Source organism: Lagopus leucura, unplaced genomic scaffold (assembly GCF_019238085.1).
Source record: "Lagopus leucura isolate 7727_CA_CO unplaced genomic scaffold, USGS_WTPT01 Super-Scaffold_739, whole genome shotgun sequence".
Taxonomy (NCBI): Eukaryota; Metazoa; Chordata; class Aves; order Galliformes; family Phasianidae; genus Lagopus; species Lagopus leucura.
This window is the reverse complement of record NW_024962255.1, coordinates 15,398,868-15,423,928: the sequence shown is the minus strand read 5'-3', so window position 1 is coordinate 15,423,928 and position 25,061 is coordinate 15,398,868. Positions and strand designations below refer to the sequence as shown.

Here is a 25,061-nt window from a genome sequence, read left to right as displayed (position 1 = left end):
AAAAGTAAAAACAAGCGCGTGCTTTTGCTTTCCTTCAGCCTCATTAGAGTAAATGCAACTGCACAGCTTCTTCTCACCAACGACTTCTGCGTAAGTTTAAGTTGCAGCGGCAGCGACCAAGTTATTACCCGCTACACGGCAGCACCGGGGCTGCTCGTTCAGAAGCTCCCTGCCACGGAAGCCCCCCAGGCCGCGCTGCCGCACAGAGCCAGGACGCTCGCCGGCGGCGCTCCGCGAACACATATGAGCATCCCCTTACCGGGGTTTTTATACCTAGGGGAGCGGACCGCAACTATTCCCGAGCGGGGAAGCAGCGGCACCTGCCCACCTGCCCGCCCCCCCGCCAGCCCGCCCCGGCCTCCTGCTCCCACCAGCTTGCGGCGGGACGGGGCAGCGCTCACCCCCGTAGCCGCGCGCGGCCGCGGCGGGAACGCGCCGAGGCGAGAGGGGCGGGGAGCGGGCCCTGAGCCCGGCCTCGCCCCAGGGCGGCGAATCCCTACCTGTCGGCGTCCCGCCGCCACACGCAACGCGCCCTCCCCTCGGCCGCCCTCATCTCCCGCTGCTATAGCTACGGGGAGCCGCGCCGGCAGCCTCTCGCGAGAAGCGCCATCTTCCCGCGAGAGCCGCGGGCCGCGCCGGCGGCGGGGAGCCTCCTCTCGCGAGAGTGCAGACGGTGTCCCGTGTGGCCGCCTGTGGCTTCGCACCTGGGCGTGCTGTTCCTGTTTCCTGCAGCCTGTGTTTCTCAGACAGGGCAGCCTTACCCAGCCTGTCCTAACGCGGCCCTCCAGCTGTGCCCGCGAGGATCGGAAGGCGGGCTGTAGCGATTCCATGTGCCTGTGGGGTGGCTGAACTCCAGGAAGCCGTGTCAGTGCCGAGGTGGCTGCGCTCTGGGCAGGTGCGGGCCCGGCCTGCTTGTTACTCGAAGCACTTCACTGTAGGATCAGCGCCCCGAGCCGCTGCAGTGGAGCTTGCTGGATAGAGCTGCCTGGATATAAATGTCTTCTTTTTGCCGGAGGCAAATTAAGCGTGCTTGCAGAGCGTGTGTAATTCCTAACGATTGCAAAGTGCAGTATGAGCGCTGTGGGACATGGCTATAGCTAAAGGGAGCAGGCCAACACGGTCACATCTACCAGAAGTTTGCATGGAATTCATGTCAGAGATGGACTTTGTTAGAGCCATAGCATCACGTGTTCAGCACCACGTATTCAGGTAATGCGGGCATAAAGTAGATCTGTGAGAATTTGAAATGCTTCTTGAATAAATTTGTGGTTTGATTTTCTGAATAGGTAATACTAGTATTTAGCTCGCATTCCTTGGGTTGCATTAGCTGCACTTTGTAGTTTTCCTGTTACCAGTGCAGTGTGCTGGTAAAATACTGACTCTCAGGCAGCAGTAGTTTTGGCGGTACCCAGGAAGCAAATTTCAAGCTCGCTGGAGCAAACAGCGGCTTTCCTATCAATTTAGGATTGTGCATATAACAATAGACTGAAGATGACTGGGGGGAATGCCCTTACCTTGGACAAATAATACGTCCCTGTTAGTGTTAAATAACCTCAATAATTCATTTATCTGACAATAACGTGAAGATGTGAGGACTAACATTCTTTCCTTTGTGCCCTTGTATTTCAGTGTTCCCAAGGTCTCAGAGATACTTTAACAATCCCAGGAGGCATACCACCAGTTCTGTAAGTTGTGGAAGAAGTTCTTTTTAACCAGCTGTTGAGTCCTGTTTAACATATAAGAAATGAGTTGATGCCAGTGTCCTTTATTCAAAGGATGTATGTCTGTATGCCAGGATTACCAACTTCTGATAATTCAGGCTTATCTTCAACAGTATACCAGATGTGTAAAATATGCTGGGACTACCTTTTGTTTTGCCCAGAGCAAACACAGCATTCTAGAACAGTGTATATAGGTGTCTGCTCAACTGTTGTTTCTTCTGCGAACAATAGAATGATCTGTAGCTGCTGCAGTGACATTTCTATCACTACTAAAATAATACAAAAATTATTTGTACATTTAGAAGGATACTTATTTACTCTTCGTGACTTCCTCCTCCATTTCAGTCTTTTGCTTCGGGAATCAAGCCAACTATATTAGGAGAGAGAGCAAATAAAGAAGGCCTCAAACCTCTCCTGGGGACCAGAGATAATTAAGAGAAACATTTAGAAAGAGTGGGTATAATGAAGCCCTGAATCCATGCTAGCTTCAAGCCCATTATAATATGACTGTTTTTATAATAGAATATGGAAGTAATTATTCATCTGATTCATTCATCCAGGCACTGTGGAGTTAGACTAAAGCACTCTTCAGTGTAATTGAATTTGTACAGCATCTGTGAGCAAGGAGTTCCTGTGCAATATGGCCTGTAGGTTGTCCTTAGGCTTGTCAGCAAAAAGTTCTTTTTTTTTTTTTTTTCCTTATCCTTCCAGGGACCACTTTGTTTTTCTGTGGTGAGTAATGTATAATAAGATTGATGCTTAAGGCAGGAACTTCCCCTGGTAAGAAAGGGAGATCTACAGAGTCCTTATTTACCCTTTCTATGGTGGGGTATTTTGCAGAAAATGCTTTTCAGTACAGGGGGTTGTTTATCAGATAGCCTTTTTCAGCGCTCTTAATGCCCTCCTTGTACTGTTTCTTCTCTTCGGCTCCAAATGCAGGGACCAGGAGAGAAGCAGCAGTGCTGCCCATGGCTCATGTAGATGTTTGCCAGTCTTTCATAATATGGTCATGTCTTCCCTGTCCAGATTTCCAAGAAATCTGTTTCCGGTAAGCCCTATTAGAAGAGGAAAGAAGAAAAACTATTTTGGTTTGGCACTAAGAGAAGAACTTATAACCATAAATTAATTTCTCCTTATTTCATGCATGTATTTGTTCACTGTAGCCTTTTGAAAATGTTCATTCAACTCTGGCTGCAACTATACCTCTAATGTTTTCCTACCTGTTTTAAAAGGCAGTGGTCCTTATCTGCCTTTTTTTGTTTCTGTTTTTTGGCTTTTTTTTTTTTTTTTTGTGCCAGTTCTATCTGAAAGTAGATTCCATAGAATTTTCTTTAAATGAAAAACTGAAACTAAAAATATTTGCACAACTTTGTTATTATTAATGGGAACTATAGGGAAATAATGGGAAATAATGGGAACAAAAAGAAAAGGAACTTGCAGTTTTTCTTTTAAAGAGTTGGAAAATGTACCTTGAGAGTTTTGATATGAAATGTGATGGCTGCTCCAAAAATAATACTTCCTATTTTATTATGCTGGCTCACAACATCAGTGGCAGATGTTGGTGGAATGGCAATAGAGGCTGAACCTTCCCAGCAACATTCTGCTACGTTTTGTTGCTGTGCGACAGATGGCAGCAGAGGGGCAGTCTGACAAAATTGTGTCTGACATGGAAGCACGCATGAAGCAAAGGTGTGTCGTGAAATTCCTCCACGCAGCAAAAATGGCACCCCTTGATGCTCAGTGACACTTGCTGAATGTTTATGGAGAGCAAACAGTGGATGTGAGCACAGTGACGCCATGGGTGATGCTTTTCAGCAGTGGCAGCAGCAACATGAAAGACGAGCCATTTTCCAGATAGCTAAGCAGGCTCATAAAATGCATGGCTAATGGTGGTGACTATGCTGAAAAGTCGTGTTTTGTTGCTGACAATTTGCTCTGTCACCCAGTGTTTCCACAGAAATAAATTGGAGGCATCACTTTCGGAATGACCTTTGTAAGTGATGTTTCCTGAACATTTAATTGAAAATTTAAATGAGAGCTTATATGTGAGATATTTTTTTAAGCTAACAGTGGTTACCTTTAGCATTCCTTCAGAGTATTTTGTGTAGTCCTCTCCCCTTTGCTGCATGTGTTAGCACAGCATGTATCAAAGCAAGAACTTAGACTCATTAGAGTATCATTTAAGCTATACTGCAAACAGAAGATGATCATCAGGTAGATGATAACACTTCCTGTGTGATTAATACATAGCAAGAGGTGTAGCACAGAGGCACAGCTAATTAATTACACTAGCTGAAGATACTTTTACTAGTATCATATATCTATATGATGCCATGGATATAATTAAATGGCTTGAATCCCACATACTCAGCAGCTCAGAAAAGTTGTAAGGTTCCACAAAAACCCAGTTCTGCATGCATCTGCAGATTCTGCTTATCTGTGGTTCTGGTCAGGCACATGTCCAAGACGTGTTGAACAACTTGTTTTAAGTCAGTAAGCTGCAATTTGAGGAGTTTGGCATAGATTAAATTGCATAGAAATGTATTAATGTGCTCCGAGCTTGCAGTCTGGCTTGCAAATTTGTCTAATACATATCCAAGAGGAGTTAGCATACAAGCTGCTGTTGATGGGCAGCTGTGAACTCCGTTAGCTGCCAGAGAAGTGCTCATACCACCTTGCTGTGCCAAGGAGCAGTCCTTTGGATGTGGGATGTTTGCCAGATGGTCACACCTGTGGCAGTCAGTCTTCTGTGGAAAAGAACATAAACTTTAGTCAGGGCAAGCTAAGTAGGAGAAAAAGAAGTCTTTAGTGCAATGAATGTTCAGGCTCTGCACCAGGAGACAGTACTCCATGTGTGGAGACTAGGGCCATGTACAAACATGTTTTCTACATAACTGAACAATTGGTTTCACGCTTTGCCTGTCTGATGCTACCCCTGTGTAGAAGAGATGTGAAAATATGTATAAATGTATGCATACCATTTATACATATGCAAAATGAATATATATCATTTTGTATATTGTAAAATTAATACATTTTATGTGTTCACAGTATGAATAAAGAAAACAAGTCAAACAAACGAAGCCATATTCTACTAATAGCTAGAAACTGTTCTAAGCTTTGTTTCTGAGCCACTAAGCCTAATGACAAAGCCATCTCCTCTAAATGCTCTGTCAGTAACAACAAAATGTAATCCCCAGATGTTAGTTGTATGAATTATATTCTCATCACCATAAGGATGAGCTGCTTATGTGAGGCAGTCTATGATGAGATGGAAGGCCTTCGATTAGGGAATATGTTGCAGTCAAATGGCAGAATTTCTGCAGAACACAGAAAAGCATACCAACTGTGCCACTACCTGTCATACAGTTTACAGGTATAACTTCAGACAGGATTTTAATACGTATTTATGGATAGTAATATTGAGATTTGTTCAACTCCTTTCTGTTGTATTAAATGCAGGGAGTACTTTTTAACATGTTTTCAGTATGGCTTGGATGATTCTTCATCATACAAGTCTCACTACACGGAGGAAGCATTTCAGAGCTTGGAAACAAGAGGATAATACTGAAAAAACCTAAGAATGTTAGAAGATATTTGTTCTAAAATTGAGTGTCACAAAATTGTAACCAATCTTTCTTTTCATGGGTCAGCCCCTCTCTGTTAAATTCTTTTTTGGCTGCTGTTCCATGGAATGTAAGTTTAATGTCTGAGAGGATTGTATCCTGCCTTTACAAGAGGGTGGGAACAATATTTTGTTAGGTCCTTTTTGTCTGTGACCGCTATGATCCTGCTTAAAAGCAGATGGCTGAGTTTCCATTTGCAGCTTCTAGTTTGTGGAGGGAATCCAGTGTAATTAAATCTTAGAAAATCCTCTTATTCACAATATAAGTAAATATCTGACAGAGGTGATTCCCCTGAGCCTACATCATAGCACAAGGAAAACAAAGAGCAGAAGCAGCTACCAACATTCTCTTAAATATTTGAACATTTTGGACAGACTTCTGCCCTGATTACATTTGCTGCAAGCCTCATTGAAATTAAGAGAGTTGTGCCAATGATTTTTGAGACAGAATTTGGATTACTGATTCTTCTCACTCTTAACATTAAACTGGATAGTGATTGAGGTAGCATATAAATTACACTATGTAAACAGAAAGATAGTAGTTGTCTGAATCGTTGTACAAAATGTAATGTTAGATTTCCCATTTTGTACTAGAAGCAAAAGCACATAAATTCCACTTAACAGGATTTGAGGTTGAAAGTGTACTCTCAAAAGAAGAGCTGTATGCCTCATTAAGCAGATTTACCAAAACTGAAGGATCCTCTTATGAATATTAGTAATGATAGCAGTATTAGTGATAATTTGCAATTATACAATACTAATTCCAAGCATGTTGCAACTTCTTATCCCCAGTTAGGGTTTGGAATAAAGAAGCACACGGACAGAAACTCTTGTCCAACAGTATGTTATGAACCAGAGAGAGTTTCAGAAGTGTTTCTAGTCCTTTGACCTACTGGTGGATGTTGGCCCCTTGTATGAAGGAACTTTGAGAACGCAGAGCCAGAGAGCACTGTGCTATTTCTGTAATTCTTACCTTTCCCTGCATTTTTATTTAGTCCTTCTTTTTTAGTCTTTTCAACTCAAACTTCAAGTGCTGTGTAAGATGAGGTCATGATCTTCTCCGGAGGAAAGAAATATGGCCTTATTGCTTTTAAATGTATTCACTAAACTGAGTTCCAAATACATCTTTATCATTAAATAAGACATATAATAAACTTCAGCAGAATGTTTAGGAAACTACTCATTCATCACTTCTGCAGCTTGATGTTGCTAGCATAATTTTTAAGAAATCTCCAGGTAGCCCTGGCTGTAGCCATTTAGAGGAGAGGAACAAAGCCAACCTTGTAGCTACATAAACAACAAAAAACATACACTATTATAGGGATTTCTCATCGAGGAGGAAAAAAATCCCGAACAAGAAATACTTCAGTGGAAACTGTTCCTGCAAATAAGTTTTCTAGCCCTGCTTGTAAGAGGAAATGTTGATCCAAAGAATTGAGCAGGACAAGGAGCTGCAAACCAGAGTCTGTGCAGGCTAAGCCAGGGTACAGTGTTGAAAGTGCTGTGTGTGTCGTGTGTCAGAGTGCAAATATCCATGAAACAAAGCATTCAGTGAAGACAATCAATGCTCTTCATTTGTTTTTCACAGTGACTGGCTTTCTTCCTGTGTGTGTTGCACTGATACAACTGTTAACAAGAAATTGAATCCATTCTGAGGCATATTTGAATAAGTGTTGCACTGTGGTGGTTGTCAAAGTATTTCTGTTGTAATGAAGACTTCTTATTGCTTGATCTGTAGCTGTAGACAAGTGATCTCGTGTCAGAGTGCCTCTGTTCTCTTCCAGCCCATTGCCTTCTTTTTCTAAGCTATTGCTTATGATACACTGTGGGGAACTGGGGTATTTCAGATGATACTACAATACTGTAATCTGCCTGTTACATCAAGAGACTCAGTTGCTACTTTATCTCTGATGCTGTTACTTGCATCGTTCCCTCTGAAATAGATCATTCCTCACCACCCAAGGTCTTTATCCAACTCACCAGGATGTATGTATGCCTTCATGCCTTGATCTACACCTGCCTATTTGTGACTGTCCCAGACCTTTCTTCTCATGCTAACAGCCTTGTTGTGAGACTGAATCTTTCATTATTGCTACTGATTTCATTATTGCTATTGATTCAGCGGCATTTTTAAAGAGAAAAAGCAGAACTTTTTAATTTCATCTTGGTGTTTTATTACTTGTGAATATATGACAAATTCATTATGAAGCAGACAGGCAGTACTTAGCATTGCTAAACAGAAAACAAATTGCTAATTTTGCCCTTTTATGCCCCGGTGAATAAAAACTCCTTTCCCTCAAACTGTTTCTGACATGGATTAACACCACAGCGAGCATTAAGCTTAGAAATCACCAGGAACTTGTTGTGGCTACGGGCAAAAAAAAAAAAAAAGAAAAAAGAAAGGACTCACAGGACTAGAGTTGCACTTTTCAGCTCCTTTCTACCATCTTGCAAATAGAAAGGGCTAAGAAAAAAAAAGAAAGACTTTGTGGTAGGGATTTACAGCTCTTCTGTTTCACCACTTCTCGGCACATTGATGTCGGTGTGGTACTCAGAGGACTCTCCTGAAGGCATCCAAGGTATTGGGGTTCTGTTGAAGGAGGGTCTGTTTCTGAAATTTTGATTATATAACACAATAGATTCTGGAAGCAAAGGGCAAATATCAAACTGAGGCACTTTGAAGGTCATCCGTTTGGCTGCTTTCTCATAACCCCCATATGGCATGGCAGTCCTGGCAAAGGAGAAACAATGGACTTAGTGCAGAGAACATAAGTAAACAATGGGATTTAGAAAATAAAGAATTAAATACATAGAAATGGTATATTTTACTGCTGTTGCAATTAACTACCAAATCCTGCCCAAGAGCGTACATATCTATCGTCTGTGTGCTTAGAAAAACAACAAAAAAGGAAACAAATCCTCTCTGCTTCTGTGCACTTCTTTAGTTTTTGCTGCATAAGCCTCTGTAAAACCATACAGTTTTCGCACCTGAAGATATCCTTTACGTTTTGGAGGCAGAGGCTGCATCACTGCAGAAAGGATGGGGTTTGTTATTTCCTAGCTACTGATGTTCTAAAGCTACAAAAGTAAGTGCAAACCATAGAGTGGTTAACATAAGATTGTTGCTGCACTAGAGATAGCAACAATCTACTAAACTTTCAATTCACTACAAACTTTCAGTTCTTACCAGAAGCAGCAGGAAGATCCTGATTCTTATCTGAAGTACTGGCAAGTATATGGCTTCTGATATGGAGTATTTTTCCTGAACTTCTGAACTTTAAATAGCTACAGTAATAAGCAGTGGCATGCCAAATGTGAGGAGAAAGAAAGGGAAATAGGATTAAAGTCCTCTTATCCCGCTACCTAGGTCTATAAGCAGAATTAAAATCTCTAGTTCTTAATGTATTTTCTCTTTAAAGGCCTCCAATCCTTTCACCCACAGGAGACTGCAATTAGTAAAATGACACGCAACTAATACTAATTTACATTGCACAACACAGGAGAACCATGCCCCAAACTATTGTGGTTGTTATTTTCATTCAAAGTAAATGGAATTCTATATCCCAGAAGACTTACCTGTTAAAAGACTTGTAATGGGGGAAATCAGCTTTGGGACTATATGATAATAAGTCAATGGTCATTTGACTTTTGTCCTCAGGGCTGATACCCATTGCTCGTTCCCAGGGGGAGATGTAAGTTTTAAACAGAGGTTTTTTGCCTCCTGATTTTCCATCTGTAAGCAGATGAAAGTAAAACCATCTAATTAGATGACAAGTGCCCCAAATACCACACCTTTCTTGCTACTGAAAATCTATCTTGCCATTGAAGCTGAAGCACCCAGAATGCATGGTTAGATTTCTCTAACTGAGCTACTTCTGTCCTTATCCACAAAATCAGATGTATCACAGTCTAAGAGCCACTCACTCAGGAACTTATTTTAAAGCATATATTTGAGAGTTATATTTTCACTGTTCCCTCTGGATGCTCAAAACCCTCATCTCTTCACTATTTCAGGGAAAATTCTTGGGAAAGGCAAAATGCTATCTAGTTTCACAGATTTCTTTCTCAGAGGGATATCCAGAAGTATAAATGCCAGATTTGATATAAAATGGACATTCTTCCAGAATGTAAATGGAAAACCTTGGATTTTACAAGTCACTCAAAGTAGTTGGTCACTTATGGTACCTATCCACAGTTCCCAAGCAAATTTGCTTTTTGTTGTTAAAATGCCATTGGAACTGTTAAAATAATTACTTCATCTGCTGATTTTCATGCAAGGGATTTGATTCCAGAGCCTTCTGGTGAAACTCAGTGGAAGACAAAAATAAATCAGGACTAAAATCAGTGGAAGATACTCTGCCTCATAAAGATATTGCTTTAAGTGATGATTAGTAGATAACATTTAGAGATATTGCTGTTTCTTTCTTAATATTACCCAGAATATGCTGTTCATTCAGGTGAAGACCTTATTTTGAAATTAGGATTGATATTCTCGAGTCTGACGTGTCAGGTCAAACTACTGAGCTAAAAAGCTACTCCTGCTGTCTCCGACAGCGTTCAACGTGAAACCCTTCAAAGGAAAGGTTTTAGCTCGTGCTGTACAGGCATATTGCTTACCAACCTTAAAATCTCAGGATTTTCCCATCATTTCTTTGGTTCAATCAAGGCAGGTATTTCTGCTTTTTGTTTATGAATGAGCAACATGGAAACACTCAGTCAAAAACATCTTAAACTTTGCAGTGCAACTTAGTTTGTAAGAATACAGGTTTTAGTCAGTTTCATTTACTTGTCTCCAAGAGTAAGACTGGCACAAGCTCTGATAGCTTTATCTATTTCTTGCTCTTGCAGAGAGATACTTGCCTTTCTCGGTACCGTGACCTCCTTCTCCAGCACTTCCAGCAGATTTTTCTGCATGCTCCCCTTCGCTGTCTCCAGGACCTCCTTTGCTTCCAGGCCTAGGAGGAACGGTGGAATAGTGCTGCTTACTGGAGCCATGATGCCCTGCTGTCACTCCTCCTACCATCCGCCCGTGGCCATAACCATGAGCATCTTCTCCATAATGCCCTCCTGGTGGGATGAACCTCTGAAAGTGATCCTAAGGCAAGAGAAAAGAGTAGAATTCCATGTTACAGAACACTGGTTACTCACACTTGCAGGATTCAGTCCCAGAATGCAAACCCCTGACTCCCGGGGTTCTAACCAGCTTTGTCCTGATTACAAAACCGATGGCAGAACTTTGTGTGAGTTATTCTCTTTATTCGGTTTAGAACCAGTTTTAGCAACACGGACAACTGAAGGACACTTTTAATTGGGCGGTTCTGTGTACTGTTCCCAGCAGTGATCTATATGAAATACAGAAGGAAATAACAGCTTTTGCCAGAGAAGATAAAAGTTCAAACAGAGACACTGTTCAAGTTGTGGAAAAGCAAAATGGACAAGAGATGGAAATTGTTTCATGTGGGAGCTAAGCATTAGAAAGCACAACAGCAGCAGGGTACCTATGGCAATATGAAAGCCTGACAGATAACTTGTCAGTATGGCTGTTTTCCATATATATGAAAGTCAGCATGGGGAGGTATTTATACTTTGAGATTTACACTAAAGAGCTAGAAGCCTGGTTTATGTCTTTTCTTTTGGAATAGAGGATAGGCTACAAGTATGCAAATATACCAGAAATAAAGCTGAAGGTTACTGAATCTGTCATTCCTCATGCTGCAGTTCTGCTTGTGTAAATTCCTCATGGCCAGTCCTTGGGAGGCAGAAGTGCTGATCTGAGAGCTCCCAAGGGGTTAAGTTTTTCTCAGGGCTCTTACACCTAGTACAGTTTAGCAAAAAGCAGCTTTCCAGGCTGTAAACAGGCTTCCAAGGCCAGCTGTTTAGTCAACTAAAAATAGATGAGAAGTAAAAATCTCACAAGGCTCTAGGCAGAAGAATTATCTAACCCTCTGCTCCGTGTGTCTCCATCAACAGTGTCCAGGGTTTCACAGCAGGTCACCAGGCTGCAACCCAGGCAGGGAGCCAGCTGCAGGCTGAAGTGGCAGAGCTGGTGCCCCCAGGGCCTTTAGGGACTGTCCGTCCTTCTCCTAGCTGTAGGGAATTCCCTTTTTAGGAGTAGAGTAGATAATGTTCCCCTGAATGTCAGGAAGCACTAAGAAGGGAGAGGATTGTGAGTGTGAAGCTTAAGCTGTACACAGGATCTAGCAGGGCAATCTGTTCAATTATGTGTGGGAGCTATGTAACTGTAAAAAGGCAAGCTGAAACAAGGATTTTTTTTTTGAGGGGTAGGGGTCAGAATGAGGTTACTCTCAAAAGCTTAATTGACATGGAAGATTAATGCTTCTACTGATATGCTCAGTAATTTCAAAGCAGGATTTTCCTTCAAGCTTCACCCACGCTGCATGCCCTTCCTCAGAATTAAATGCTTGTTTTTCTTCTCCTGTGCTAACTTACATTCACTTTTCTGGGGAAAAGAAAAAGAGAGAAAAGAAAAAGAGAGAAAAGAGGGTGAAAAAACAGGATCAAAAAGCATTAGGAGTATAAGGATAACCTGAACCACAGTAAAATGAGCTGATTTGAGTTTGTGCACTACAGCAGTATTTGGTGTGACCAGGAAGGGGCATCATTGCCATCTTGTGTTATTTTAAATTGCAGTATTACCACTAAACTGAAGTGAAATTTTCCGAAACACAAATTCTGCCTCAGGAAAGCCACAGTTAAATCCTGCTTATCTGCAAGTTAAATTAGTTTGATTGGTCTCAGCCTACTTTGTGATTGGTCACTGACCCATTAGCAAAACATCCTGTGTTCAGGAGATATAACCATTCAGATAGGAAACAATTTTCCATGTAATACCCCAACTCTACTTATTTACTAGAATAAATTGTTTTCTTTACTTTTGGCTACCACAATGGACTATCTTAATTCAAATTTACAGGAAAATCTATTATATAATAGAAGGCAAAGGCAATCTATCTTTTTGAAATCCTGAGTTTTGGAGCAGAGCTTTGACATAGTCAAAGTTTAGTAAGTACAACTTGGTCTCTGGTCAGGGTCTTCAGAGAGAATTATGGCTTTCATTTGGGTGAAATGCATGGCTTGTGCCTTTGGTGGCAACTTGCATATTCAAGATGCATATTCACATCATAAAAGCCACCTTGCAGGGTTCACTTATCCTGTTGGTGGAAGTCCCAGGAGAAAAGCCCGAGAGTGTCAACTGAGAAAGCTGATAACCCTTTTCTCTTGGCCCTGGGGACAGATCACAGTCCTTCTGTGTTGTGGTATGGTTAACTCTGTTTGGGTGTTGCTGGAGGTAGGAAACAGTCCCAGTCCTTATGCATCCCTAGATTTGCCCTATGAAAAGAACAGTTGTGGAAACTTCATGTGATGCACAGTCTCCTGGCTCACCTAAACAATTTGTGCTCGTGTCTTTGAAGACCTTAGCACTAGTGGGAGTCTGGTTCTGCAGGCTGAGTGCCTGGATCAAATTAATTCTGAATTCTCTAGGACTGCTGCATGTGTCTCATGAAAAATAGATGATGAAAGATGATCCAGCTAATGGAGCTGAGATCTCTAAGGATCTCAATGCCCTGACGTCACTGCAGGCAGTCCCTGGGAGGAGACACCGTGTGCTTCCCATCAATTCCTTGCTGTGCCCTAAAGAGAATGATTGAGGCCAACATATGTGTTTCTATTTCCACCTCAGTGATAAAGAGCTTCCCAAAGACTTGATGCCTATGTGGTTACTAACAGTTCTGAAGTTACTGTGACTATGTCCTCTCAGTAGCAGCCACTCCAATGTTCCTTTATGGTAGGATGGCTGATTTAAAATTTAGACGCTTGAATTTGAGAGTAGGGATCACTGGATAAGACTGCCTGATGTTTTTATGAAAACGTAAGGAAAAGGGGTGTCCGTCAGTCCTTAATTTGGTTTTGCACTGCCTTAAGCCTGTGATTCACTTTTTATAAAAGGATGAATATAAACTCAGCTGTTAAAGTATCTTAAGCTATTTTGATTTTTTAATCATGTTCCCCCAAGAGGCAGTTAAGTTGGTTCAGCTCCTGCTTTCTATTTCCAGCTCTATTTCTGACTTGCTTTTTAACTTTACAGAAAGAATTTTTCACTTCACTCTCTGACTTTACCCATCGAAATTATGTTAGTTTTTATCTCATGCTACAGGTGTTTTAAAATATCTTATTTGCGTGTTTTTTGTCATCCTTTCTACATTTTCTCTGTGGATGAAAGAAATTGAGTTTATGAATTTCCGTCTAAACTTTTCTCACAGCGCTCCAACAAACTGCTGTGGAGAAACAATGTCTCTTCCTCTCCGCCTTTCTACTTTTTCCATGCCAGTTACCTCTTGAACAAGAAACCATCAGATTTCATATTCACTTTTATACAGTTTAGGACTAAATTGGGACCTCTAAGTCTTGCTTTAGGTCTTCTGCCCCAGTCCAATTCCAGCACAGCAAAGCTCATTTTATTAGAAAAGTTATATCTCAACTGGCTCGCTCCACTCATGTCACACCCTTGGAGTTTTTTATATCTCAGCTTATTCAGTAAGATTTGTTCAAGGAGTTTAATATTCCCAGCAGAACAGACCTCTAAAAAGAGTGTTTTTCCTAATATTTTCACTTAAAACTACCGCCAGTGATCTTTGGCATTCCACTAAGTACATATATTAAAAAGCAAACAGAGCCAACAGTTTATGCTTGTGACACAAGTCAAGTAGCTGCATGGTCACTCTCCTATTCTTCCACCCTTATACTTTCCTTGAAATGTTATATAGTGTTTGGCCATTTCACATGTGAGATCTGTGAGGCTGTAAGTGTATTTTTGTCTGCTGCAATGCACCATTTTAGGCATTGTAACATAATCACTTCCATTTTCTACCTGTCACTTCTTCTTACTCCACTGGGTTCTTGTTAAGCTGCAAAAGAAATACAGGGTGTCTCCTGTCACTATGCAGAAGAACAGTAATCCAGTTCTTTAACCCTTTATCAATGCCTATGTTTTGTTTCACGTTGTTCACAATCTGAAGAGCCCTCCTGACTTGAAGTCCAGTAGAAACTACCTGTCCACACATGTTCAGCTTGTCTTCACACAGACATTGTCAAGATGTGGGAACTACCTTTACTGTAACTCATGGGCTGTGCCAAGAGTATATTAAGGTGGGTTTTTATGTTTGTGGGTATTATTACTATTTTTTTTTCAGATGCATGACAGCTGGTAATTGTCTATGCAGATATTGGTTATTCCATCCTGCTAATGGTTCAAATTTAAGATGTGGTAGGCAAAACGGAAACAGAAAAAAAATAGACACAAATCACATCCCTCTATAAGACATAATTTCCACATATAGCTCAAATCAGACCACAAATTTTGACTTGCAGAAAGACTGTTTTTAAGGGGTCTCAATGGAAGAAAGACATCATAATAGCAACATCCAAAAAGCATAACTATGATTTTGTTTTCAAACAGTTCCCATCTAATGATACCAGGAAGGTCTTTCACAAAGCTTCTGAAAGCAGAGGTGGGACTTTGTAAAGAGTAAGGGCAAAAATAAGCGGGGCTGCAGGGCTAAAAAGTGTAGTTTCAATTGATGTTGATGTATTTGAGGACAAAAATATAAATATTATGATGTGGAGAAAAGGTCTGTGAACTGCTGTTCTAATTCTGAGCGGTAAAGTGCAATTTAGGAGACCCAGAGGTAGAACTCAGACTCTCTCTGCCTCAGTTTCACTTTTAAAATAACGAATGAAGTATTTCCTTCCTGTAGTGATTTGTCAGATGCTATGGCAATCAAGCACATAGCTAGCTGGAATTTTGCAATATTCTTTAGTAAATAACAAACTGCACCTTGCGACTCCACAGTGAGGTTGATAATATTCTCTGAGACATGGAATGAATCATAGTTCCCACAACACTGTGGCACAGAAGGAGGTAGGGAGAAGAAATCCTTCTGATTTAGTAGCCAGAGCCAGGCAGAGCTCCTGCATGGTACCAACAGGGAGAACATGACACGAACTCTCCTTGTTTGTCAGGATATCAGTGTGCTAAAAAATGTCAAACTCAGTTCTTGCTAAAAACATGTCTGTATGCTGTATATTTTCAAGAGAAGAGGCACAATATTGAGGACTGATACACAGTAGGTGGACATGTAGCAGTGATAAGAGGGAGTGTGACATGTTCTCTTTCACATGGGCTATCTGACATTCATGCACATGCATTACGTATGTTTTCTCCGCTAGAAATAAGGATAGTCATCTGATTGCCCTGTGTGGTTGTTTGAGTGGATGAGGAAAAGGAGGTGGAGGGTGGAAGCAGGAGAGTGGATCAATGACATGACTGCTGAGATCTTTCACCTTGTGTGGAAGGTTTATGGCCATAGCACAGGCTGTTCTGGAAACCCTTATATGGTTTGGATTTATTTTTAATAACCTTTCACTTTGTCTTGTTTTTATATTACATTACCTTGCTGTTAATCTTTTTTTCTGGAGGGAGAGAAATCATCTGTACTCCATTCCAACCCTTTCTTGCTTTGCTTTGCTGAGTGTTTCCTGAGAACTTTCTAAGACCATTAAGAAATCCATGATATAAAAACAAAAAAACACAGCACCAGCTTTAAATCCCTTCACAACTTGAAGGCAAAATAACTACTCAGGGATGAGTAGCAAAGGACATGAAAATTAACTGGGTGGAGGAAATGACTTAAAGTAGTAGTAGGAATTCTCTACTCTGCTGTTATCTTCCTCTCACTGTTCCTTTTCATTTAACCCTTCTTTTAATCCTCCTTTGAGCAAAGCCAGGAGCAAGAATTGAAGGGACCAGATTGCTAATCAAATAGTGCAATCAAAAGGTTTTTTTGATGAAGTGATTTGATGCAGAGGTCAGGCATTTTCCTGATGGCTTGGAAGATAGCAGTGAGGCCACAGATCTGCTGCTTTTATCTAGCTGCCTGATAGCAACCAACCCTCCAAGGGGATGGCTCTGTTGTTGAGATCACTCAAGTTTTCTTCTTGCTGCTCTGGCTGCCAGCTGAGGTGCTAATTTGTGCTGGCTGTGATGATTAGAACAGTCATCTACAAAGGCAATGGATGCGGTCTGGCAGAGTCCTTGCACAAAGTGCACAGGGCAGCCAGCAAATGGTAGCAATTATGTTTGTGGTCCTATTAAAATGGCCTCAGTCAAGGGCAGTATGGCAGACTGAAGTCTTCCTGCACTGACCAACAGAGATTTGTTACTTGTTCTGTCAGCGTAGAGAAAAGGTAGCCCTGAATGGAAATCATAGAAGATTTTAATGTGGAGTACCATCTGCTCCTTGGGGACCCTACATTGTTCCCATATAACAAAGCCATGAAGAAAATCCTAGCCTTGTTAAGACCTTGTCTAATTCCCAAATACATTTTTCCACAGCAAATTTACTCAAAGAGCAGGAGAGTATGGATGTCCTTGCAGAATAAAGGTACAGGTTCACTACGAAAGGATATGGAATGAATGTCAGATGTGGATGAATAAACTTACTGAAAAAATAAAAACAGCTAACAGAGAATTAGTGATCGTCATCAGCCTTTGTAGCATTAGTCTTGGAGAGACCCAGTACTTCTGTTAACCGCAGTACCTCTGTTTTTGCAAATCCAACTCTAAGCTAGTTTATCACAACTCATGTTGTATACTCACGCTGTATTTCTCTGATTGGAGACCCCTAAGTGACACCTTCAAATTTTTGCACGTTTGGACTTCAGTCTTTTCATTCCCTCACCTTATTTTCTCACTCCTCCTGCCATCCTCATTGCAGCAACCCTCATATTCTGACATAGGAACTTGGCCCTCAGTACATTCTAGGAGCTCTGGGATTGCTGAGTATTTATAAGATCAACTTGCATTTCTCTAGGATTTCCATCTGCAGAGTCTAGAGTTCAACACACTCTTCATTCTCACATCTTTTCTAAGAGAGCTGATTGAACTGCCTTAAGGCACCAAGAGATGAAGAAACTGCCACAGTTTAGCAACATGATACGTTTTTGCTGTATCTCTGATCTGTCATCCCTGATCTATAATCCAACCCACTGCTACAATTTTAATGTTTCTTTTCAGACATCTTTCCACATCCCGCTTCCCAAATTGTCAATTCTGGGAGTCGAATACAAAGATTTACTAGCTGCTTTTGAAAATATCAGAGAGCTAAAGAATAGAAGAATAGCTTTTTTTTTTTTTTTTTTTTTTTTTGGCAGAACATTTTCTTCAGCTTGACTTTCATCTTTTGCTCAAGTTTTCCAAGACTGGAAAACAGATGCCACAAAGGGACAAAATTGTACCACCAAATAAAAAGCTTAAAGAGCATCAGAAGATGAGATGCTGCATCCAAATGTTGTTTTACTGAATTCCTAACATTATATAAAAGGAGAGTTTCCTTTAGTAAGAGTTCCAATATCTTCAGAAGACTTTACTTCAGGCAAGTAACTGAAGAAAGATTAAATGAAATAACTAATTCATGGGAAAGAGGAAAAAAGGCATTGTGTCTAATAGGAAGATGCACTAGAAAAAAGCCAGCCATAGCTTCCAGCAAATAAAGTGAATAAATTGCAGTGTCATCTTGGAAATTTCTATCTGAATTTTCGTTTATGGAATTTTGTGCAGAAACAAGAAGGGGACTGTGCCCAGTAGGAGGAATAAAATTGTGTCCAAGGCTAAACATAGAACCTCACCCACTGCTGCTGAAGTCAGACTTGACTGGATTGCTTCTGTCTTGCAAAGAGAAAAGGGGATGGGTACAGCGCCCTGTGCAGTTCTGAATGCCTGATAAACATGCAGTCCTCCCTCATCACTCAGTACTATGTTTTCCCATGCTGTTGTTTGCATGATACCAAACTATTCACAGAAGGAAACTAAAGCTGCTGCCAAAAGAAACAAACAGGAGGGGAATCAACTCTTTGAAAGGGTTGATAACTGCAGAACAAGGGGAAATGGTTTTAAGTTGAGGGAGGGAAGATTTAGGTTGGATAATCAGGGGTCAGGGGGAAATTCTTTACAGAGAGAGTGGTGAGGTTCTGGAACAGGTTGCCCAGAGAGGCTGTGGATGCCCCGTCCCTGGAGGTGTTCAAGGCAAGACTGGATGGGGCCCTGGGCAGCTTAGTCAAGTATTAAATGGGGAGGTTGGTGGCCCTGCCTGTGGCGGGGGGGTTGGAGATTCATGATCCTTGAGGTCCCTTCCAACCATGGCCATTCTGTGATTCTGTGAGTCTGTGAAACAAAAAACATATGTGTTCCTCTAATTTGTTTGGGTTTTTTTCTGCACTTCTTTGCCCATACGCGTAGAGACAGAAAGAACAGAGCTTGTAAACGTTCCATTCCTGTTCCCCCTTGATGCACAGAGCAGCTTTGCAGTTTTAATTTCCAACCTACCACAGAATTGTCGGTGAAGGCATCGGGGTTATTCTCATAAATGAACTTCTCCACCCTCAGTTGACGTAATTTGAACATCTTGGATCCTTTGTTAGTGAGGAGAGAAAGTTCTTCCAGCATCACATCTCTGGGGATGCTGATCTTCTTCCCCAGGTTCAGCTTGGTCACCTCTTGCGGCATGACTACAAAACATACAAATGGAACATGTTAGGAAGTGCTCTGATCCAGCTCTCTTGTACATTGCTTCAAAGCAGCCAAGTTCTCATGTAAGTTAACTTTTTTAGGACACTTTCATTTAAACATTACCTTGAAACCGCGGCAAGATTTAATGATGTGATTGTATCTTTTTGTTCATTTGTTTTAAGGGGAATTTTTAAAAGGCAAAGTGATCGAACTTCTCTTCAAGACTTAACATGCTGATTACTAGGTAACTTGCTTTCCGTGTAATTTCGTACCACCAATTCTCTGTCAAAGCTATGGATTCAAACATTTTCAGTATAAAAGTCTTCCATAGATGCAGCTAGAGCCCTCCATCTAGAACCAAGCAACTTGACTTATGTTTTTTTTTCCTATCCTTATTAAGCAAGGATTGAACCACTTATCTGCCTCAGTTTCTCATTCACAACAGAGAATAAATCTTCATCATTAAACTGGTATAACATTGGCATAAGTCAATTCTCATTTTAATAGATGTCCTCTAGAGAAATTTCCTGTTTTTTAGCAAGCCAGTTCTATATGACACTGGGAGAAAATGCCTTTAACTGGAAATTGGATTTTTACTTGCTTGTTTACTTCATTGCAGGATTGGGGAAAAATAGAAAAATAAATACAAGTACCCTAACACAGAAGTTTCTACAGTCTGTTTGGGGACCTGAAGGAAGTGGCAGCACTGAATCATTACTTTTCCAAACCTCCAAAAGCATTCCCCATACTGTTAAAAGTAAAGAGATGATGTCAGTTAAATGCCACCCTATTCAATATTCATGTTTTCTGTAAAAAGAAAAGTGTCCTGAGTTATGCTCTTTCTGCTGTTACTCCCCCTGAGAGAAATTGTCTTTTTCCATAAATGAGTGCTGGAATCAAAGGAATTCTCTTGCAAAGAGGAAAAAGAAATTAGAGGCAAAGATTCTAAGAAAGAGATTAAAATGGAATATAAGTAGACATTGCAGCATCAATGCCCAGAAAAGATAATATTCTCTTTCTATTCACATAGGTACTGTGTAAATGAAGTGTTTAATAGGAAGTTACAAAATGTGTTGTGGTTGAAGGCTCAGCTTTAATAATATCTGGGGCCCTGCCTCCTGGTATGTTCAATGCATATCTTACCCTAGGATTTCAGTCATGTAGAGTGTGAAATTTTGACAGCTGAAATTCAGATTGAGATCCAAACAATTCTCATGTGTGCAGTTTTGCATATCTTACCTTCGTGTGTCAGCTTCCCAATGAGTTTTGTGGGCTTTTTCCTTTTAAGAGGAGCAGGAGTCCCTGCTAGGGGCATTCCCACAAAGAGTTCTCTGCTTTGCTCTAAATACACAAGGAAATGGAGAATGAAACACTGGAAAGGTATCTTTTGCCTATCTTTTAGTTGCCATCTACAGTTAAGAGACACATGGCCTTCATTTCACACACAGGTTCTATTCTGTCCCATCCGCATGAAGGAGCAGAATATTATGGTATTCTTTGAAGACGTTGCATTAGGACACAAAATACAGCAACAGGTCACAGCAGAAGCATTGCAACAGCACCACATAGCAATTTCCATCCAAAATAGACATTATAGTTGCAATGTGGCAGTCTCCCAGCACACAGATGTGCCACAGTGGTACTCTGTTACCTTGTTGTGCTGCAGTAACAAAGCATCAGTTTGAAAAATTGCTCTGTCATAACATGCTATAATACCATGCAGTTATCATTTGGAGGTTATATATGATTTTGGATAAAGATATTCAGTCTGTCCATGGGATATCTGGGAGCATTTTGAATGATGTGCCAGTTTGATTTGGATGTTCTGACAGTTTTATGATGATTAGAATATTCAGAAACTCACTATACCGCAATTCCTGCAAAACAAACGAAAAACCCTACATCGTTCTGATTTGTTGCAGGAGGGCTGGAGAAAGAAGGCACAGGCAAACCTATTAAAGCAAAACTTGTTTGTCCAAGTTGTTTGAAGTCAGTTGCTCCTTTATCTTATGTACTGATCTTATCATGTATCATTTTGGAGGGGGGGGGGAGGAGAGGAACAGGGAAATTTCGTCTTGTACTCTATTTTCCATCTTTGTCCCCAGATGGGATAAAAGTAGTTTAAAGTCAGGGAAAGCTCAGAGAAATCTGAGTAATTCCACTTCAGGCATCTTCAGTCCCTCTTGGGGGTTATCACACATAACGCAGCATAACATAAGTAGGTCTAATGTCTTGCCTTCACTTTAGCACTGTTAGTGCCCAAACAACAGCATACAGGGAGACAGATCCTCATATAATACAGTACAGTGGAAATATAAACAAGTAATGATCCATTGGCTTCAGCAAGAGAATATGGTAACTGATCATCTCTGTCCTTGCAGCTTTACTTGCTTAAAATTTCAGAGCAGAAGACACTGAACTATGAGTTATATTTATATAACTGTAAATACAGTTATATGTATAAACTAGCAAGCAAAGAAGTAGCTCCAGGAGTTTGCGCGCTGCCCTTGTTGTGCTTGAGACATTTTTATCTTCCATGTGTTTTGCAGTTTTATTCCACCATTGCTCCTTTTGCAACATGATTTTCCTGTGATGAGGTGGCAACAACAGCTGAAAGCCCAGCCCCATTAAGACAGCTCCAATCATACTGCCAGATACTCTCTCAGATTATTTGTTTTCCTTTCTGATTTCCAAGCTTTTCTCTACTGAGATGCTGCCAGTGTAGTTCATATTGTAGAAGAGCCCACCCAGGCATATTCCCTAAGCAAATGTGAGCAGGTGCAGCCATAAAGCATGCGCTGCACATTCTCCCCGAGCAGGCAGACATCTGCTTGGCTATATAAAAGAAGGAGGTCTTATTTGACAGGAAAGGGGCAATACTGCCAAGAGTCAGGGGTTGGAAGGTTACAGCCCATCTAATGGGCCACAAGACTGGCAAAACAGAGGGAAATCGTCTGCATGCCCCAAATGTGGATTCCTTGGGACAAGACAGGAAGAGTTGGCACCATTAGGGAATTGCCTCCAGTATATTAATTCCCAAGGAACAGTCTGTCCCTTTCTGCTGTCCCTCACTGATCCATCAGGACTGAGGAGTAGAAAACCTACTACCTGGAATGAGTTTAGCATAGGAAAATGGCAGCCGTCTTCAGTATTGGCAGGGCCCAAATCCGCACCATGACTACTGCTCTTCCTGCTACCCCGTCATGGGATGCTGCTGGAGCCTCAGTCCCCATCTTCCCTGCTATCCCATACACAAAGTCAGGCCACAATTACTCTTTTCTCCCTTGAGCAATTGTTCTGCCTTTTCCTACATGACTCTGCAGCAGTCATTTGATTGTTTTTGCTACAAACCAAACTAGTCATTACACTCTCCAGCCTCTACTCTAAATTATTTTTTTTCCAGGTCAACTCACCTCAGGCTTGCAGTGCCACGTTCAGACCAGCTCATGCACCTGCCCCACAGCTCAGCAGTGGGCCGTTTCCTCCCAACCTGTCTGTGGATACTGCTGGGGAGGCTCTTCCAGCAGCCCCACTCACCCAGGGTACCTCCTGGGTGCAGGCAAGCTCTGCCCAGCACAAAGTGCTGATGCAGAGTGCTGTGAATTCGACTCTTGAAGTCTGTTTGCACAGGCATCCTGAGGTTATTAATAACTGACAGCTCAGAGTGCAGAGTCTCAGATAGCACTGCCACAAGCCCTGAGGAAAGGGGAAAGGAAAAGGTTGCTCCTTGGGCCTCCTGCAGTCCCTGCCTGAGTACTCAGGAAGGCCAGGCACTCCATACGTTCCTCACTCCTTCTGTTCAAATCAATATGCCATTCCTCTTCTTCCCTTCCTTCTATTGCATTTTAGTAATAGTTTCTCAATATTCTTTTTCTCAGTAAGGCCTCAAAAAAACAATCTGAGGTCATGCTCTTCTTTACATCCATCTTCTGTCCCCTCCCCTCTCCATCATTAAACTCAACCTCCTCTAGGTTCTTATATATAACTTTTAAAATGCCAGGCATTCAAATAATGCACCAGAAAGCATAGAAATAAAATAATCATATGCATGAAATAAGAAGTAGTGCAAAGTCTAGAAAGCTACTTAGAGAGACTTAGGAAGTAGCTTGTGCAATGTGTGTGGGAAAGCCAGAAGAATCAAACTGCAAGGAGACTCATTTCTGGATTCATGGAAGAAATAAGATTGGTTGCCTGCACATTGTGTAGCTCTGTGTGTGCAAATTACTCTTCTCTTTTAGCTCCTGCTTGCTTCTTCTGAGGCAACTCTACCTGCTCCCCCATAATCATTTGGGTTTTCCTTCTAGGATGGAGAGAATGTATCTCATCCTACTAGGTTACCCAAAGGTGTACATACCTTTCAGATTTCATGTAAAGCAGAAATCCTACAGAAAATGTTCTCTCCATTTCACATCAGATCAGAATCAAGCTGTTCAATAAATAAACCTAGAATCTAGTGGGGGAAAAATAACACAGCATTGTTTGTAGTAGAAAGTCTTCAGCATGCAGAATTGTAAGTAAAATTGATAGTGTCAGGATATGGGCACTTTTTCTTTGCACAGCTGTTTCTTCATGCACCAAATGAGTATAAAACTTCCCAAAGTGATCAGTGTGTTGAAAAGCACAAAGCATTAAGACGGCTGTACCCTTTATATGTGAGGAGGAAGTAGAGACCTATGGGCACATCTGGCAATCTGCTAGCCTAATTTTTCCCATTTTCCCCTCACTTGTATCCACATCACCTATGTGTGTACCACACATTGTGCCTATAGCACAGCACTTAATCTTCTCCATTCACATCTGGAGTAAAACGTAACGCTTTGCTATAAGCTTCCCACTGTCCAGACAAGTGTTGCATTCTTCACTGAAAACAGCAGATACACCAGAATGACCCATGGGGGCCTATTTCTTTTCAATAATCAACTAGTGAATGTGATTTGATTCAATTCAAATGCAAGCCACTGGAACAGGCTGCCCAGGGAGGTGGTGGAGTCTCCTTCTCTGGAGATGTTCAAGACCTGCCTGGATGCCTACTTGTGTGACCTGCTGTAGGGAACCTGCTTTGGCAGGGGGGTTGGACTCGATGATCTCTGGAGGTCCCTTCCAACCCCTACAATCCTGTGATTCTGTGATTTATACTATGGGACACAAAGCTGAGAAATGCAGCTCCCACTATTTGGCACCTTCTTGCAGCTGCTGAGACAGTGTTTACTCAGCCTCATCTCTACTTGCTTCTAGCAACTGTTTTCAGGCCATTTTATAGCTGCTGCATTATTTTTCCAGTCATCTCCAGTGCTTTCATGTGCACAAATTATACCTCCAGGAGACCAAAATCCTCTATCCCCATCCCAAGATGCAAGAGACAAGTGAGGTTAGGGGCAAGGCAAATACGGTGAGATGTGGGACCTAAGATTGCAGCTGGAGCATACTGAACAGAGCCAGAGCTTTGAACACATACGGAATGTAAGAGAGGATTTATCCTATTAGTATGGCACCAGGATTTGTAGGGCGATTTGGATAAAGCAGTCTTGTGTCTGACACTTCACCACCAAGGCACATCTTTAACTGAGATTCTCACCTCCTACTCTGTCTTCAGATAAAACTATATGTCTCCATTTTCAGTTGCCAGGCTGAAAACTAAATCCTGCTCCTTCCTTCTCTCTATGCAGTTTCCCTGGGAAATAGAAATATGTAGTTCAGTAATCTAGAAGCATCTTTGGCAGGCTTAGGAGAGACTGCACTTGTGGTCCGCCATGTTGCCAGGTTCAGCAGCTTAATGGATTTTTCCACTGGTGATACTATTTCAATGTTATCTCTGCTTTCAGTAATAGGATGAAAACAATGTAGATAATAAGTAGTGTAGGGCTCTACTCGAGCCTCAAAGCTTTAAATCACTAGAAGACTTGCTTGATGAGTCGCATGGGTGTTTTTTGTTTCTCTTTTTGTTTGTTTTTCATTTGTGTTTTTGTTTGTTTCTTTGCGTTGTTTTGTTGTTGTTGCTTTTCCCCATCTTGGATTGTGGTGAGATTTGGGGGCCAAGTTCAGTCCTTGCTTGAGTATGGAGTTTCCACGTAGGTCAGCAAGGATAGTACGTTTCCTGCCTCCAGGACATTGCAGTACTTCAGGGAGGAGT

General features: G+C 41.4%; 2 protein-coding genes across 3 annotated transcripts in view; both read right to left on the bottom strand.

Moving 5' to 3' along the window:
- USP54 (ubiquitin specific peptidase 54) overlaps nucleotides 1–573 on the bottom strand; it is a 95,711-nt gene extending 95,138 nt beyond the window's left edge. Inside the window, exon 1 of the mRNA XM_042862748.1 lies at nucleotides 501–573. The gene's annotated coding sequence lies outside the window, so the exon portion shown is untranslated. The remainder of the gene's footprint in view (nucleotides 1–500) is intronic.
- Nucleotides 574–7,496: 6,923 nt separating this feature from the next.
- On the bottom strand, nucleotides 7,497–22,542 carry MYOZ1 (myozenin 1). 2 transcript variants are annotated; one of them, XM_042863371.1, is made up of 6 exons: nucleotides 22,345–22,542; nucleotides 20,171–20,272; nucleotides 18,749–18,930; nucleotides 10,207–10,441; nucleotides 8,923–9,079; nucleotides 7,497–8,077 (listed from the first exon to the last, which is right to left on the bottom strand). In XM_042863371.1, the coding sequence occupies exons 2-6, from the start codon at nucleotides 20,244–20,246 to the stop codon at nucleotides 7,846–7,848; spliced, it is 882 nt and encodes a 293-aa protein (XP_042719305.1). In that variant the 5' UTR covers nucleotides 20,247–20,272; nucleotides 22,345–22,542; the 3' UTR covers nucleotides 7,497–7,845. The 2 variants fall into 2 exon arrangements, with proteins under 2 accessions (XP_042719305.1, XP_042719306.1); XM_042863372.1 differs by lacking the exon at nucleotides 20,171–20,272 and having other exon boundaries at nucleotides 22,345–22,541.
- Between the last annotated feature and the right edge of the window lie 2,519 nt (nucleotides 22,543–25,061).